Source organism: Anomalospiza imberbis, chromosome 6 (genome assembly GCF_031753505.1).
Source record: "Anomalospiza imberbis isolate Cuckoo-Finch-1a 21T00152 chromosome 6, ASM3175350v1, whole genome shotgun sequence".
Taxonomy (NCBI): Eukaryota; Metazoa; Chordata; class Aves; order Passeriformes; family Viduidae; genus Anomalospiza; species Anomalospiza imberbis.
In genome coordinates, this window is record NC_089686.1 from 44103557 (window position 1) to 44122603 (window position 19047).

A 19047-nucleotide genomic window follows, 5' to 3' on the forward strand; every position below is an offset into this window, starting at 1 on the left:
AGGCCTGTGAGACATAAAACAGGTTTGGAAACCGAGTATCTTCGCAAAAGATTGGGTATTCAATATATTAGTAAATTGAAGCTATTAGATTTTGTTGTAGTTACAGCAGTCCTTTCATAAATATTAAAATATTCTTCAGTACTGAAATCATTCACATTAGTCACTTCCAATCACAACACATAAAAAAGGGAAGATAAACATTAATCAAATAATTTCTTTAATGAGTGTTTTATTTGAATTTATATCATATTCACAAAAATAGAAACAGTCTTTAGAACCATTTTGTGAATACATTGTCTCCAAGCTGGAATTTACAATGGCAATAGTGAAATATCTAACTTGGATTTGTTTCCACACGTAGACATTGAAGATGATGCTGTGAGAAGCAAGCAGGAATTATGCAATGTGCTGCAGAAAGAAACATGAAAATGTAACTAAACATTTTAATGTCTATGTAGTTCAACAGCCTACATACAGTTTCTCAGGATGTTTTTAGAGCAAGTTGCTCTAATTTTGTGCAGAAAATATTGAGAGTGCTCATGCCAACCCTTTGACGTTGTGATTTGCATGTGACTGTATAAATACAATATACTTTCCTATCTAGAGCTTTATACATACGAAAAATTATGGTACAATAAAAATCTATACACATGGTGCTACCAGTTCAGCAGCTGCTAACTTAAAGGATACATCTAAAAATATGATTGCTCAGCCTCTGAAACACAAAATAAAAGAGCAATCAGAAATGCTTTTTGTTTAAATAGCAATTTACATAAAAATTCATCTCTTCATTTTCTCCGTTTGCTTAGGTCTGGTAAAAAGACTCTCTTTGGTTGGTTGCATCTGTCCTTGGCAAGAACTGTAATTTTAAACAGTCCTTTGTGTTTGTCTTAGGCAAAGGTTTGTAAAACAGAGTAAATGTTGGTTGGCTTCTATTCCAACTTTGTGCTATTGTAATGCTGAATGACAAATAACTACAACACTGCAAAGTTCCGCAGGGTGGAAACAGAAACTTGCATGATTTCCACGTGCTGAAAGATGTGACAGTGGAAGACCATTTATACTGCACCCCAATGTAAACCACTCTCTCAATTTATACAGAATGCTTCTAAGTACAGTTTTATCTTTCAAAATCTTTAAAAGCAGGTTAAGCTGCTGCTCAGCAACCAAGTGGTGACACGCATATATCACAAGTTCATTTTATCTCCCAAGAAATTTTGTGAGAGATCAGGTAGAAAGTAAATTTGTGAAGTATTACAATCCATTGCTATAAGATATATGTTAACCTAAGATAAGGTACAACTGCATTGCAGATTTATGATGGTACCAGTGATCTCAGATTTTCACCCAAGGTGTGGAGGTGGTGTGAAGCACATAGAGCAAAGGGGTACAAATAACCATCAGGTAGGGGGAAGAAATGGTCTTAGGAGCAAAGTGAAAGTGCTCTTCTCATCTGGTGGCCTGATCCTTTTTATATGAACTACAAAATGATGGTAAAGGAAGTGAAATGTAGCAAATAAAGCTAAAAAAGGAAATTATTGAGTTTGCAAAAACAAGCAAGGCTAGCACAGACAGTAAAAAAAAAAAACAAAAACAAAGAGAGATAGACTGAGAGAAAAAAATGCTTTGAAGTACATAGGCTTATTATTTGATTTGTAAATAAGATGAAGCTCTCTCCACCCAGGTTATGAAAAGTAAAAATTGTCATGTATGGTTAATTGATGGTGACAGCTCTCGCATACACAGTGTAGGAGGTGGTGCTATTGTTTAACATGCCCTACATGTGTAGATAACAAGTTAGGCTCTCATGTTTGCCTACAAATTGTTGCTAAGCACGTTTTATACACTTCATATTGATACTTCTGTTGTCTCTTGGTTTCATCTCTATTTCCTTTTAAGACAAACAAAAATTGAATATCCTGCAACCTCCAGCTGTATCTTGCTTTATTTCAAGCTAATATGGATTGAAACCCAGGAGATGTCTCAGGAAATAGGTATTGGATCGATTTAATATTCTTGATTTTCCTTTTTTTTATTTTTCTTTTTTAGTCTTGGACTTCTCAGTCGCTGTTATTATTTCCAAATTCTAATCCCTGAAAAAGTGATTGGAAATTGATCTTAGTTTCACCTCTGTTAACATCAGCAAGACAATCCTGTTTCTCAGCTTCCACATCTCACGTACTCAGTGACCTGGTGAAGTGCTGCCTCCTCTAGTTTTTATTTCCCTACGTTCTGCATATGCTCAGTGCCAGCAGAAAGCATTTGTGAGCTGGAGAAAGCAAAAGCTGCCAATGAATGCTCAGTGTCTGCATAGTGCTGCTAGAGGTGAACCCAAAATACTGACCCAGACCGAAAATCTCAGTGTCTTTATGTTGATGGAGCTTTTCCTCCAACTAAAAATCCCAAGCACAAATGACAAATACAAGTACAGTATAGAGTTAGACTTGAGGAAAGCGAGGGGAACTAATATTTTACACATAGTTTAGCTTTGCATTTCTCAAAGGTTTTTTGAAAGTATCTGTCCAAGTGAGACTTGACCTTCCAGGAGGACCACAGCTTGAAGTAACTGGGGAGAGTTCTTCCTTATGCCAAGGGATTAATAAACGTTCTGCTTGCCCACCTCCTCACTGCTCCATATGGCACAGATTTGAAAGCTTTAATTAGAAGTGCAAGAGGGTGAGAGGATTATTAACATTCCTACAGGGAAATCAGTGTCTTTTAATAAGTTTTCCCAGTCAGAAAACAATCTTCCTTCAACAGCTTTTGGTCCCCAAGATCGACACTCTTCCAGCAGTTCACCCCAAAGATATTAGTTAACAAAAATTAGCTTTTTTCCTGAGGTGAGCTGAATGCTCTTTGGAGGTTAGGGAGGACACTGAGTATCAGGTAAGGTCTGGTCCTAAATGTCTGCCCACAAAAGAAGGTCTCAGTGGTGGAGGTAGTATGGGTTCTCCAAATAAATGCTGACAGCCACCTTGCAGAGCCACTGTTCTTGTGGCTGGGATAAGCCAGCTGAAGAGGAACCCACTGTCTAATTCAAGAAAAGCAGCTAAAAGCCAGCAAAGTATTAAAACACTCAGAAATCAGAGGAGGGAAGGAACAAGTGGTATTGGCCAAGGAAAGCTATAAACCATTTGACTATGGAAGAAGGCTACTTGGCTCAGAGATGCTTTACTGTTTCCTCCACTTATTGCTGCCTTCCAAAGTGGATTATCATGCTCCCTAAATGCCCTAATATTTAGCTCCTTCCCTTTCTTTACATGACTCATAAATCACATTATGCCTGTATGATTTAAAAAAAAAAGAAGAAAACTTCACAAGAAGGGAAAAATATTCATAATTCTATAATGTTAACTTATATCACAGAAAACTGTGTACATTTTTTCCCCATACAGGACATACTTCAAATAAAATAATTTTAACACCAATAATGATAATGTTCTTTCTTCCCAACAGAAGTAGAATTGTCTTCTCACCCCAGTTTGATAAATATAAGAAAATAGTCTTTGAATATTTACATCCATGTGTTTTAAATGTTATTCCTTTATCTATTTAATTTTCATTTTCTCTCCAACCACGGGCATTCTTTCCAAATTTATACACTAATCTCCGACCATCCACACGCTCAAGGATTTCTCTTTTGTAATAGTATCTGTTAAAATAAAAACAGAAAAAGATATGAGAGTAAATTCACCTGTGGTCCTAAAAGGCCACTGCCAATTAGACAATCCCTTATCTAGTTTTAAAAGTCTTGATTTTCTATTGAGATATATATATAATATCTAAGATCATTATAAGTGAATGACAGAGAAGGAAAAATGGATGTTTTCTTTTTCCTTTATATTAATTAGCTTCTGAGTTTGAATTTCACTGTGTTTCAGGTCAAAGCATACTGCTGGATTTATCATACACTCTTATGAGATTTCACGGGGTTTTTTTCCAGATAAGCCAGGATCTGAAAATCAGACCGGGAAAGAACCTCAGCCCTTTTAAAAATACATTTGGAAGTTTCAGAGATTATGGAAAAATTCTTAAAATGTTAAATCAAAGAGGAAAGAAAATCCTAACACCTATTTTAAGACAATGGACGTGTCCTAGTTTCCTAGGACAATGCCTAGTTTCAGAATGCTGCTGGAAACAACAAGGTCTCCAGCCATTACTGGACCATTTAAATATTCTCAGGTTTCTGCAACCATATTCCTTCCCTACATTGGTTGTTTGGATGGAGCCAAACAGAATTTATAGATATAAAAACAATTATTTGGGTTATATATATATCATATATTCTAGAGAAACAGGAGAAGAAAAGAATATAATTATACAAATTATTACAAAATTGGTGTGAAAGACTGTCAAAGAAAGCAACTTCTGCTGTTGACAAATCATTTCTAAAAGTCAGAAAAATTCTCCATCCAGTTGGTCTGTGTATGTGCCACAGTCTTCCTCAGCAACATCAGCTCACCTCATAGCCCGGCTGAGTTTCTCATAAGTCATGCTGCTGTTGTTTTTCTTCTTTCCCCACAGCTGGGCCACAGCTTCAGATTTTAAAAATCTGAAGACACCTTCTGACCGGTCTTCCCACTTGATTAATCCTGGGTTTTTATCAGGATTGAGAAGAATATCTCGAATAAATTCCCAAAGATGAGTTCCTCGAGGGTCTGAAAAAGGAAAGAGGGCAGGAAGGAGTGTCTCAAGAGCTCTCTGGGCTATGATTCCAATTTTTATGCCGTCTACAAAGGTTGAACACTCAGGCCATAGTTTCTGGAGCACAGGACCCCCACCTCAGAGATATACAGGTGAAAAACACTGGCAGCCTTTTGACTGCAGGTAAGCATCGGCCTCAGGCAGGCAGGTAGGAGCCCCAGCAACAAGGGGAAGCAGAGTCCAAACCACCCACTGCTTCCTTCTGCCTTTGGCACTGTTCCTGCCCTAAAGAGAACATGTTTAAGCCTTCCCCTCATCTCATTTGCCCATTTCCCCTGATCCCTGTCTACAGCACAGCATGTAACCTGATATTATTGTGCGGCATATGAAACAGCCAGATTACCGTGAAACAGGCACTGAACCTCCATGCATTTAAAATACAGACAGAAGGCACAGGAGGTGAACTGCCATTCTGCATGAATGAGTAAGTAAGAAGGTGTAGAGTGGATAGAAGGACAGTGACAAAACTGGCCAGCCAAAATTGTATGTAAAAAGGGAACCAAAAAGTTTGACCATGGTGTAGAAAAGACAGATTCCAAGTTCAACAGGTAGACCTCTCAGTTTAAGCACAGTTACTATAAAGATAGAACCAGAAAGTCCAGGTCAAAAAAAAAAAAAAAAATCCACCAAATCAGATGAAGTAGTTTACAAATGAAGAATAACAAAGACAGTGACAAGGTGAGCCAGAAAGACAGCAGTCCTTTGGTCTGACTTCAAAAGCATGCAATTAGACCAAATTAAGAAGGAAACAAGCTAGTCAAAGATGTGAAGGTAACTTGGAAATGGTATGCAGTGCAGTATAAGTAGAATTAGATTTCAGTCAACTAATCCAATATTTTTCTTTATTATTGTAATTGTTTTCTAGACCCATTAAAACGTTGTGGATCTAACCTATCTGAACATCAGTAACTTATGGTCATGATACGGAGCAGTACTGGAGGAACTGGAGATGAAGGGGACTAGTCCAGACTGCCAATGTCACCTGTTTTATATGCCCAGGCTCTGACTGAGATGTTAGAATCACAGAACATCTCAAGTTGGAACGGACCTATAAAAATCATCAAGTCTTACTCCCTGCTCCTCACAAGACATTCTAGAACTAAACCACATGACTAAGAGCATTGTCCAGATGCTCCTTGAACTCAGTCAGGCTTGGTGCTGTGACCACTTTCCTGGGGAGCCTGTTCCAGTGAATGACCATCCTCTGGGTGAAGAACCTTCTCTGTTGTGCAGTCTGAACTTTCCCTGGCACACCTTCACTCCATTTCCTCATATCCTATCACTGGTCACTAGACAGAGATCAGCACCTCCCCCTCCACTGCCCTCCCTGAGGAAGCTGGAGACTGGGATGTGTCAACCTTCAGCCTTCTCTTCTGCAAGCTGAACAAGCTGACAGACCTCAGTTCTTCACAGGTCTTTCTTCAGACAAGTCCTGTCTAATCCTTTCATGAACAACCTTTTTATAAACACACACACACACACACAAACCACCACCGAGATATTTGTGTACAGATATAAAGTTCAGTAGTTCTGCTGGGGCAAAGCAACAGAACAAGAATAAGAAGAGTCAGGAAGAGACAGTCTGGAGGTCATATTGAAACAGGATGAACACAAATACCACAAAATGCAGTGAAAGACCAATACTAAGCTTTCCTATTATAACCAGGGAATTAAATAGGATGGAAAAGACATACACAGGATATTTACAGCATCAAAAAACCTCAGTAAAGTACGTTAATGGAACTATGTACAGAAATCACAGTTATGGTATCCTGTCTTCAGAGTCAGGTTGAATAAAAACTTGCAGAAAATGTAGGTGACGGGAGTGGAGAGACTGTCATATCAGGGGATAAGAAGGTGGCAAGATTGAGGCACAGGTTCTTGCTTGTGATATCGTGCATGAGAAGTTCTGCAAGGAGATGCTGAGCAGGGTCTGCGGTGCGTGCTGCACCTGGCAGGCACAGGCACAAGCATGACTGTGCCCACGCACAGGCCCTTCTGATTAAATCCTGGGTCTTCCTCATCAGTCCTTTACTCCACTCCACTAGCCCAGCTTAACAGGGCAGAGGAAGCTGGTTTCTGGTTGCTTCCCTATAGGCCATCACTGATAAAAACAATTTGAAAAGTTTAACAATATTGAGTCCAAAAATTACTCATGATAAACAAGCAGTACTAGATAGTCAGATCCTTTCAGAATTCAATCACAATAATGATTTAACATGTTTTGCGTTCAAAATACTTCCTCTTCCCTCACAAATAGGATCTGATTTTCATTTGTTTCTTTTTCCTTCAATAAACTAACCAACCCTTATAAGCATGGATGTTGACTTACTGTGCTTCTTGGTGTGGGACTTTGGGGTATGATCTTGCGATTTTTTTGCATCTGAAGAGTCTGCAGAGAAGGAAAATGAAGTCTATTTGTAAATTTGATTAAAGGCTTTCCATTGACTAGCAGGTTGAAAGAAATAAAACCACAAAAAAGAACAAATATCTCTTCTAAAGATAATCACTTTTCGGAAGGTAATCTAAGTGAGGAGGGAGAGTTTTGTTTTCTGTACTATATGTTAATCAGCACACTTCTCAAAGAGACCACTGATGAATAAAGAATGAATGCAGAGGTAAACATTTGGCTTTTGAAAGCTAAATTTGATTAACAAATACCTCACCTCATATTGTGTGTGAGAGAGAGAAAAATAGGATGATCACATCTGTAAAAGGAATCCTGAATTGTCCCATTATCTTAGTCTTTGCTGAAGCACGTATCTTTGGGGGCTTATTTGTTTCTGAAGAGATGATCTAATGGGAAATGTATGTGCTGGTACCAAAGCACAGAACACCTACCTGACTAAAACATAATGAACTGGCAAAGCGCTGCTGTTTAGGGGGGCAGGGTGGGGGAAAGGGGCTGCACTGGTAGGAGTTTTTGGCAGCAGGACAAGCATATATTTTTCTGTGGCTCAGAGCCATAGGAACAAGCCATTTCTCATCAATGGTACTTTATCACCTGCAGCCAGCCAGAGAAGAAATGGGATTTCTGGCACAAGCATTTCTTCAGAAATGAAAAAAAAAAAAAAAGTTCTGCCTCTTCATGACTGTAACCTACCTCGCAGTCTGCACGTTCAACCCTCCCGCCCCCAAACCACCGCAGCCTGGCTCTGCTCTTGTACTTAATGAATAGCTTTCATCTGATTGCTCTAAGTCTCACAAAATCTGTGGGATAGACCTGAGAGGGAGCCCCTTCTGTGTTTGCTTTTCAGCATACCTTGTCCCTGAATCCCATAAAGCAAAGCTTAGCTTAAGGTCCCACGCATGTTTTCCCAGCTTCTATGAATGCACAATTATCATATTTTTCATGGAAACCAGGCATTTGCATGGGAAAATGACTCACAGGAAATATTTATTTGCATAGAAACTTGTCAGATTTGCACAAGCTACTGCAATAACTGCATGTGAAAAGGTAGATGCAAACTTATTCACACACTTGCTTTATTCATACATAACTGGAAACATAAACTGAACAAGACCGTGGGGATAGGCCTAACCTCTGCTATTCTAAGTCTGATAAATTATTGTCCTTGACCCCCAAGCAGCAAACGTGCTCTGAGTCATTTTGCCTTCCCACTCTCAAAGAGCAGGAACTAGCCTGAACCTCACTCAGCTTGGAGGGGGGTGTGGTGTGGGGGAAGTAAAATGAGGCTTATTTCACTGCCTTTCCTCAGATTATGATTCCCCATATGTTATTAAAAGCCTGTGGGAACTCCAGGTAACGACTGCAGGACCCAGTTCTTTATTTGCCCTCATATAAATCTTTCTCATTTTAAAATCCCACAATTCGCTTGCAAATGTTTGTTATGCTCCACTTAGCTGGAAATTTATTCTTGGAAGTTCAGTTGCCTTCTGCCTAGCCAGTGATTTATTCTGGATTTCAGCTGTGTAAATAGCCTCCTGCTCTGCCACAGCTCCTACATGGAGACTGGTTTCAAACATGCCATGTTAGGAGGCTGGGGCCTGACAGATGAAAAGAGTTATGATGCAGTTTCAACAAAACCATCTTGCAAAACTTTTGACAAAAGGTTACACATTATTTGCATATGATTCAGGAATGAGCCATTTTTTTACGGGATATACAAATTTAGTTTTTACAGGAGGCTGTGCCCTTGGTGTGCCACCCTAGCTCTAGGCTTAAGCAGTCAGCAGATAAACACACCGTGCCGGGATCTGGACAGGTCCCCAGCCCTGTCAGAGCCCCGAAATCCTGGTAGCCATCTTGTGAGAGTGGGTGGAGGTGGTGGAGAAAGCAAACAGGGTGTTTGGTTGGGGTTTTTTAAGAGGTTTGGTGGCTTTCTTCTTCTGGTCAAGTTTCTCCCTCTCTCCTTTTTTTTTTTTTTTTTGTGGTTTTTTTTTTGTTTGTTTGTTTTTGTTTTTTGTTTTGTTTTGGGTTTTTTTTTGTTTGGTTTTGTAAATTCGTAGCTGAGTGCATTAGTTAAACTGTATGTCACCTGGCCAATCCAGCTCAAGAGTCTGGAGGAGCAGGGGATGGCAGGCAGCGGGGCTGGGGCCACTGCCCACGTGCAGAAGCACAGGGCTGCCCCAGTGCAAGGCTGGTCTACAGCAACACGCTCTCCTTTCTTCTCCTCCAGCACTTCCAGTGCCTTCTCCCTCAGATCTCTGCTTCAAGGCCTCCCAAGAAGAACCCGCCTTTCGCTCCCCGCTTTCTCGCTCCCCTGCCGCCTCTGCTTTACTCTTGTCCCACCGCCTTGCTCTCCTGCCTCCGTCCTGGCGGCAGCCCCCAGGACAGGGCCCACAGGGCCTTTGCCACGTGTGGTCAGACTGCACTTTGACCAGGCACTCCAGCAAACAGGTTTGCTCTGTCTCCCGCCCCTCGGCAGGCCGATCTGAGCTCTCCCTCACGGAAGGCAGGCGGGTTCAGCGAGCAGCCCGCTGTCAGCTCGGAGAGGCTGCAGGAGGGAGCCCGTGTGCCAGCGCATTTGGGCACAGGGCTTGGTGTCTGCCCTACAGCTGCCCCAGGCCAACCCGAGCCTGGCCCCAAACCCAGCAGCCTGCTGAGCGTGAATCACGGGCTCACCGAGGAGCACGGCCGCTCTGGGGAGCAATGGGGCACTGTTTGCCCGTGTGCTGCACCGCAGAAAAGCGTGGTGTAGCTGGAATGTCTTGTCTCTCTGACACTCGTGTTTACCCCTTTGACTCAGTCACTTTAAAAGATATGTGGAGATTACAGATTACTTGATCATCTTCCTCTTGACAGAGAGAAGACAGAAGCATTTCTTTAAAGAAAGCTATTGTAATAATGACAGCTAATAAATCTGTCAGAATCATCATTGCTTGGTTTAAAATTACTAGAGGCTCAGATGCAATCCTACAACAGAAGACCACAGAGACTATTACATCTCAGTAGCTCTGGGACAAGTGACAAACAATTAAAAATATAATTACAAGTTTCTTACCAGAAGATTGGTGACTAGGTGTCATCATGGAAATCTGAGCACGACAGAATGTTTTACTGTCCAGTAACTCTGGGAATTAAAAGGAAGACATTTAAACTAATAGCCTCAGACAACAATAAAGCCATCTCAGAATGCATGAAGTATTGTGGTGTTAGTTACCTACTGTGCTACCATAGCCACTGTCATAAAGATAATTCTCTTCTTTCCAGGACACCATTAATGACGGATCTGAAGGTAAAGGACCAAAAAAGAATTGGATCACTAAAAGAATGTTTTTCAGCACAGAGGTAAATATTGAGCACTGAAAGAATATAAAATGTGCAAAAAAAAAAAAAAAAAAGCTGCCAAGGGAACCAAGAAGTGAAGGGGCTATGTACAAAATTATTTCCTTTCACTCAAATTATGCATGGAGCTTTGCATAGTCAAGCAAATGTATTTACACAAAGCACTGATTTTTAGAAATAATGTAGTATGCTCTTCCTTCTCCTGACTAGTATATAATTTATGCCTGGCCTTGGAGGAGGTTTCCTATGCCAGATCAACTCCAACTCTACCCAATCCAGTCCTGAACTCTCAGCCCCTAATGATTATGACAGTGCGTTGGAGCCACAGAGATGAAAGTGTTTTCAAATATCTAGTAAAAAAGAAGGATGCTTATGATGAGTATTTATTTCTACAATGGTAGAACTCGAAAGTCCTCTCTGAAACACAGCTTATTGTTTAAGCACATAGTGAGAAACATCAAAGCCTAATCCTAGATGAAGGGCCATTTTATTCCGGGCACAGTAAGTCCCCATCCTTAACCTAAAAAACCACCTTCATTATTAAAGAGGAATAATTTTTAGTGACCTTCTGGTCATATGGATCAATATAAGCAAAACAGAAGTACTGTCTTTATGACCTGTACACTGGTCTGGAAGATACTTCCTTCACAGTGCATTTTTAAGGTCAGAAGCCTTAAAAATCTCTTTTTCTTTTGAAACCAGGTCAGAAGGGATGAGATATAAGGTTCAAATCTAGGTTAAGCCTAATTTTTTTCATGTTCATATAAATGAAATCAAAAACCCCAAAATGAGTTACAGCTAAATAATCATGTTTGGCCAAGTTACCACTGATGACATAGGAATTTCGCAGGCATGCTAACTAATAGCTGCATGTTTGGGCGCCCAGAGCTTGCGTTCCTACAATAGCACACACCCTTTGCTTGCTTGGACACCTGATCTGCCTAATGTTGCCTCTGAAAACAGGCCTTACCCAGACAGAACACAGGGAAAGTGTTCACCTTTGTTCATTTTGGCCTTTTTCAGTACCCATGTCTTTGCAGCTGTGATGGGTTACTGGAGTGAAATGCGATTCCCCTCAAAACCGCCAGCCCTGTCCCTGCCTCATGAGGAGTAACTTTCCCAGCAGCTCTAATCCACAATTCCTCATCCTTCACATGCAGAAATTTAATCCACTCCCACTGGCCATGGTTGGTACCACCAGAGCCCCACGAGGCCATTCCTGATTCAACACATCCAGGATAACCACCCATCAGTTAGTCCTTTCCAAGATGCACAGCTGAGGTGCTTTGCCCTCATCTCTAGTAGGAGGAGGAGGAAATAATATTATACCAGGATCTCATAAATCAGGACTTAAAGGATTACTGGAGTTACCTCTATGGAAAGCAGCAAGGCTGCCTCATGCACATCTCCCATATACCAGGAGTGGATTGTAGATTGCAATCCTTGCCTGCTGCAAGGAGAGTGTGGGTAATGTTCCTGGCTGGAGAGGCTGGGCTCCAACAGTTTAAGTGGATAAACAGGCTGACAGTATTTGTCAGAGACACCACATGCAACAGATCAGTATTTGTTCTGCCAGGAGATATCAAAACGTGGCTCATGGGCACACCTACATACAAAGAGGCTGGGACTACGGGGATAGAGAGTGTGTGGATATGGACAGGCGTGATCTGGCAAAGGAACAAGGTAAATAATTGTGCCTGAAGAGGACGGTTGAATCAAGCTGAAGTTCTTTTCTCAGTTAAACAAAGCCCTGGGAGGAAAGGGATCTAGCTATAAACACACTCAGAAAAAGACTTGCAACAGCAGAAATGCAGATTTGATCAAACCAAACTACTGCCTGAATTTCAGTTTCGTTGAAACTGGTGAAAAAATTAAAATGTAACATTTTGTTTTCTTTCCAAGCTGGTTTTTGGGAATCTCCTCATGTTTCAAACATTAACAACACTTCACAACAAAATATTTTTTCTTCCTTTCTCTCTTCCTTTTTTTTTAAAGGAGCATGTTGTTAAAATAGTTGTTTTGAAATCTGCTGAATGAATCACAGAATGAAGTAATCTACAAAGCTGCCTCCATGGAGCACCTCAAACTATTCCAACTCTGAACATCCATGTAGACTGCTGATACTGCCGAGGTCTCCCAGGAAAAGTGGCCACATGTATGTGGCATTACCCGAAACTTCAGATGTAGGCACTGACTGACATTTGTATTAATTCTTTAATTCTGCATGATACATTTTCCATTTTATTTAATGCCACTTTGATTTGTCTTCCTTGGAAGAGGGGTCCCCTCTTTTCAAAAGACAATTTACCCAACTGCTACTCACCTGTTTGCTCTGTCTTCACAATGACATTATGAGATTGGTACATGTCACTTCCACACTGACCTGCAAGAAAGCAAATTGGCAGATAGGAAGTATGAGAATGAGCACAGAGGAATTAAATGTATTAGCTCCAAGCAGCAACTTCTACACCTGAGACAGAGGGCTGATTTTGGAGTGGGAAACATTCCCTCTCTTCTTCATCCTTCAGATTTCTGCCTTAAGTAATATCCAAGAAATTTAGCAATGCCGTGAATGAGCTATAAGCAGAATAGCAAACATAGCAAGTATAATCTGCCAGGCAGGCTTCTGGGGAACGTAAATGACTTCTGAAGATCTCAGACTTTAGACTAATATACACGTGTTTCTCTCTAATATCTATTTACCGTTCCATTTTAGGTGCTGGAGGTTGCTGTAGAGCAGTTGTCCTGCTGTCCCAGCTGCCTGAGTGAATTCCTGCAGGCTCATACTACACAGATGTTCCCCATTGATATCAAACTCCTGAAAAGGTATGCAGTTGGCATCCAGTTGGTTGGTATCAAGGAGGTGCTGCAGCCACTCCCAGACTTGAAACTTAGTCCAGTACTGCGGGTGTATTTCGTGCCACTGGGTTCCATAGAAGCTACTGGATACTGGAAAAGAAAGAAAATATTTACTGTCTCTGATAGCATAATAGTCATCCACAATAAGATCTATAGCCAAATTGCATGTCCTGGAAGTCTACAGATCAAGACGCTTTTCTCAGTCCTTAACATTGTCTCGGTAGCTATTGCTGGAGAAGATATTGTGAAGATTAGGTGGAAGACTGAGGTTTTGACCTCAGTTTTCCACCTAAAAATTGGGCATTATTTCATTACACACCTCTTGGCTGATTGATTTGGAGGAATTAATTTACTAATGTTGGCTAAATACACCAAAATTATCTGAGGGAAGATACTTTACAGAATACTGTTGAAAAGGGATGTGTGGGAATATTATTTCATTGCATCAGAAAATTATGGAAAAGCCTTGCAAAACTCTCATAAGGTGACATGAAAACTTTCTTTGAATAAGAACTTAGTAGGGGCTAAATATTAATTGTGGGGTTAGGAAAAAGAAGGTTAAAAGCACTCTCATACTGCTCCACAGTAAAAGCCTATCAGTGTGGGCCATGGTTTCATGACAGATTTGGCTTTCTGATGGTGCAGATTATTGCTGTAGTCATGTAAGGTGGTTTCTGAATGTAGTTGTAAAACTCATCTTTATCTATGGAAGCTGCCTAATTTTCTTGTTAGAATGTCTGAGTCTTTTCTTGGCAATCTCTTAAACTGCTCTTGGTTGTATGTCATTGCACGACAATAATTTGCATGTGCAAATGGAAGAAATTGTACATGGGATAGGATCATTATGTAAGATAAGAGCAAAGGCAGGATTGCTTTGGTCTGTCCTCACAGAGTTCAGTGCAATTTATTCCCTGGGAAGGGAGGAAAACGGACTATGCCAGACAGAGGTGACGGTGAGATAAAATGTTCACAAGTGCAAGAAGGGTTTAAGGCTGAGGGAATGAGAGATTACAGAAGGAGGAGAAACTGCCATGGCCTAGCTCTGCAGGGACCTCGCTCCAGGATATGGCACCAGTCTGTTCCCAGTCTCCTCTAGGAAAAAAATTAACCACACAGTGAGAAATACTGACAACAGTGGATATTCCTAGAGGACCACAAGGACCAGAACTGGCACATTTTAGGAAATCACCTTAACTCAGGTGCACTAGACCTCAGGTCTCTTCAGATGAGGTACAGGACACAGTTTCCAGGTAACACAAAAACAATCCCCACAGTTATTTAGCTTTCTTTATCAATATTAGCCAACAAGGCTTGTGTAAGTAATTTAGGGAGTTTGCAGGACTGTTCCTCATCCTCCCATCAAAGGATTTGGGGAATGAGTGTAGAAATTATTTAAAGTGTGGTATGTCAGAGAAAAAAGGTTTGCTGGAGCTGTCAAATATCCCCTGAAAAGGAGGTTGATTTGTATTCTTATCACTTCAGAAGAGTAAAGTGATTTCAAAGGCCACTAGAATCTTAATGTTAGCAAAGATACTTTAGTGAGAGGAGAAAGTAGCTTAGGTAAAAGTAAGTGTAGTGGTGAATTATTGTGCAGGCAGGTCTGAGCTTTGAGCTTCCTGTCCCTCTAAAACATAAGTAAATCCTGAGGAGTTTCACCCTGGAAATTTGATATAGACCCCCACCATTTCCCTCCATGAAATCCTGTGGAAGAGTAAAACTCAGGCATGACTTTTTTTCTGTATGACACTGTTATAGAAAACACATTTATTAAGCACATGTTGATGTATTCCTGTGTATTTAGAAATTACACATAAAAAAGAATAATCATTTCATTAAGTGGGAACTTTAATTGTAAATTTTGTTGTAGTACTATTTGGATCAGAAGGACAAGAGCAGCGTATGGTTGTCCGCTTAGATTTTAAGTTTTAACTGTTCATTGAATAATGAAAAGAATTCTAAAATTATGTCAAGCACCTATAGAGATATAGAAATATAGGTTTATATATATTTTTATTCTGAAAGAATATATATTAATACATTTTTATATACCCAGATATATAATCAGAAAATAGTAAGGAGAAAAAAAGATAAAAAATCACAAGCCACAAGCTACCTAGTGCTCTAATGCCAGTCTAATTAAAAAGCTATCTAGTAATTTGAACCAAAAAAGCAAATACAGCAAAGGACCAAAAATAGTATTCCCCTGGAAAGCCAGAAGGGTGATTAGCATTAAACGGTAATGTTGGTTCAGAGGAAGCACAAGGGGTAAAGCTACGAAAGAAAGAATTCTGGACTGAGAAGAGAGATCTGGCACTTTCAACACCAATAAACTTTAAGAAAGACAGCCAGTAAGGAAATGAACAATAAACTGGTCCCTATTGCAAGTTCAGCTTTTTACAAATGAAGTAAAAAATGAAAATTTTTCTTACCAGAAGTGAAACTCCGGTAAATTAGTACTACTGAAAAATAATACTCGTACATGCTTAAAGGTGTAGCAGCCCCTTTCCCCCGGCCTCCCAAAAAAGAATACGGCTCAGAGCAGTTGAATTCCTCCTACCATTGCATGTGGAATATCCATCTGTCCAGGAAGGCTGCTGGTGGAGTAGATTGCTGCTGGAATTGATACTCATCCTGCCAGCTCCTTCCAAAATCATGATCTGTAAATGAATCAAACAGCTTGCTTAGTGAGCGGTGTCTAGTCCAAGAGGTAAATGTTAAAAAAAAAAAAAAAAATCCACTGAAGGTGAAGCAGGGAGGCCAATTCCATTTGTAGAAGATACAACTGAAATCAAGAACATGTTGACACAACCCCTTTTCCACTGCCACAAAATCTCCTTATGATAAACATTACCATGATTAATTTGCATACGCAAGAAGCAAGTTTCTACAGCTGCCTATCCATAAATGAATAATCTGTAATCAGAAAAGAAGCCGAATGAAAAGACAAGGCTCCTGACAGAGCAATACATGAAAACTGCCAAGCTTTGAGAAATGAAATACTAAATAGTTTTACTTTTTTTTCTGCTTTAAAGAGAAATGTGATTTAAACAAGTTCTTCTTTTTTTTTTTTTTTTTTTTTTAGGAGAGAGAAAGAACTTTCCAATAATTGCAAATGAAACTATACGGTAGACTACAAGGCATGCTCAGAAAATCCTTCACACAGAAGGATACACATAATGTTACAGGAAGGTAGCCTTACAGGGAATATCTTGTCAGCTGACCCAGTTTCTTATCTGATCTGTGTCAGCAGTGTCTGTAACACTTCTTGGTAACAAATATCACAGATCATACATTTCAACCCACCAAAAAATCAGATGGTCAACGATCCTGTAAATGAGACAGATATTGTTGTAACAGATTCAATATTTTCGAGTGACACCACCCCCAAGAGAGCATTCCCGCTTTTACACATACTTTCCTTTCCATGTGTCTTAGCATTAGCACCATGAGTAAAATTGTCCTTTACTTTTTTATACTTTAAAAACAAAAAACCTACTTGTATGACATTCTAGAAAAATGTCACATTTATCACATGCTTAATCTAATCATTCCAATGAAAGTATACAAAATTCCCTAGTGATGGGTATTCTTGATGTTTTGCATTATCTTTCAGTGGTGTGAAGTTGTAAAGCTTAAAAATATACATAATAACCAAAGATATTTGTGAGGACATTGGGAAAGTAATTTGTTAAACATTACAAAGTCTTTGGATTGTAATTCTTATATATACAGGAGAAAAAAAAGAAACCAAACTCCTGTTCAAAAATATTGAAAGCCACAAAGTCTGTAAAAACAAAACATTAGACATCAGGATGGCATGTGCATGCAACTAGACTTCACCCTAGAATTAAAAAGGTTATGAAATACAAAATAGACTTGTGAAGGGTAAAGTCACTGGTCTTGGCTGTTTATCCACTGAGGCCAGTGAAAAAACATCCACTGAGAGCACATTTGTACCCCCTACCAGCTCATGCCAGCAACCTTTTTGGTAAAAGAGGAGTCAATAGAAACACTTACAGCCTTGGTTTTAAAGGAGCAGTCTGAAAATTACCTGGATTGGTATTTTTTTCTGTAATTTAAAATAAGTCATGTAACTTAAAACTTACAAGTATTTATTTCTTCCCCCCTCCTCCCTGCACGCTCCTACCCCCACAATGTATTTAGAGAGGGAAAGGGAGAGAGGTTACTGACAACTGCTTAAAAAGCCAAAGACTTAGGAAGTTTAAGTTTATCACAGAGAATGGTGCTTTTTACTTGAAGTAGTTTAGGGCTTATTTTTTTTTTTTTTTGGTTTTTTTGTAGCTGCACAGAATGGCAAAATCAAACCATGGATGATTTGTCAGTCACTTTCCACTTCTAATTCTAGCCAATCTGTGATTCAGTGACCACTAGAAAGGAGGATTTAATTTCGCATAGTAGATATATCGGGTTATAAAACATTAACAATTGAGAGAAATACTTTTTGTCCCATTCTGGCCAAATGAAAGATGATTATCATATAAGTCAGTACATTTATATAAGTTAGAAGACTTTTTTCAGCCCTGTGTAAAGGCCAAGTGACTTAGTATTGTGAGTGAGAAGGTGTGAGGAAGCATTTGAATTCAATCTCATGATTATAAACATGTTCAGCCTATAGTGTATATAAATTATATACTTGATGTGTAAGAACTTTTAAGCAATAATGTATGTTTGACAGTCAATACATACACTTCTGAGGCTGTAAAGGTTGATGATGTATCAAGTTTTATCTTTAAATTTGGTTTCAATCATTAAAGACAATTAGGTATGAATGAATGAAATATTCATGAAAAAGACCTTATTACAGTATCAAATAGAGGTGAGATAAAATACCAGCTATTCTGCGAAAACAATAAAAATTGAGGATTAGGAAAACACACTTAGAAACTTAGTCATTGAATTTACTTATTTTTAAAAAATTACAATATTCACTTCATAGCTTAAATCCATCGATCTGAATTCACATTTTCAGAAGCTATCTCAGAATTAAAAGTACTGTGTTATGTCATTGTATTCCACAACTTCTGTAGTTTCTGGAATTCTACATAGATTTAATAACTTTTGCAAAAGGCTTACAAGTATGTCTGGGAAAATGTGCATATGAACTGAAATTATTTCTGTGTAATTTTGTCCTGAAAATTCAGTTAATTTTTTTCTTCTTCATTACTAATCAGGTGAATTTTCAACCCAAAAGTTCCTATGACACTTTTACTGAAGCTATGTAAAATTAAATAAACCAAATAATGTGTCTTGCATAGTTTTTCCACCCCAGCAGTAACTAAAACCAATGCACATTAGAGATCTGAAAAGAAGATCTCTGACAGACTCTTCCTGAGACCTGGATTTTAGCTATTTTCCTTTAAAATGTCCTTTCCCTGTCGCAGTCTAGCAGATAGTTGTTCTTCACTGTATCCCTGAACAACATTAATATTATTTTCAAATAATGTCCTTGGAACTTCCTTTACAATTTAATGAATCAATCATTCCAGTTTTGGAAGCTAAATAAATTATCTCAACCTCAATAACTTACCTAATTTCTAGTATCACCTGTAGAAACAATTGTGCCTAAGAAGGAGGATTTACAATATGACATTAATCACAGAAGGAGGACTGGAGTTAGCTTTAACCTAAGCTTTGCCAAAGTTCTGTGTATTACTGAAGGAACAGGTTTTTCGGTGTCTTGAAAATTTTCAGGTCACCTCCTTTATCTTAATGCA

General features: G+C 39.3%; 1 protein-coding gene across 4 annotated transcripts in view; it reads right to left on the reverse strand.

Annotated features, from left to right (window-relative positions):
* Positions 1–213: 213 nt before the first annotated feature.
* Positions 214–19047, reverse strand: part of EHF (ETS homologous factor) — a 42472-nt gene continuing 23638 nt past the window's right edge. For all 4 annotated transcript variants that reach the window (XM_068193805.1, XM_068193803.1, XM_068193802.1 and 1 more), the window contains exons 2-9: positions 15870–15969; positions 13157–13402; positions 12777–12836; positions 10329–10397; positions 10170–10238; positions 7037–7096; positions 4463–4658; positions 214–3652 (exon numbers count right to left, since the gene is read on the reverse strand). In XM_068193805.1, coding sequence (XP_068049906.1) covers positions 3553–3652; positions 4463–4658; positions 7037–7096; positions 10170–10238; positions 10329–10397; positions 12777–12836; positions 13157–13402; positions 15870–15966 — 897 coding nt within the window. In that variant the 5' untranslated portion in view covers positions 15967–15969 and the 3' untranslated portion in view covers positions 214–3552. The remainder of the gene's footprint in view (positions 3653–4462; positions 4659–7036; positions 7097–10169; positions 10239–10328; positions 10398–12776; positions 12837–13156; positions 13403–15869; positions 15970–19047) is intronic.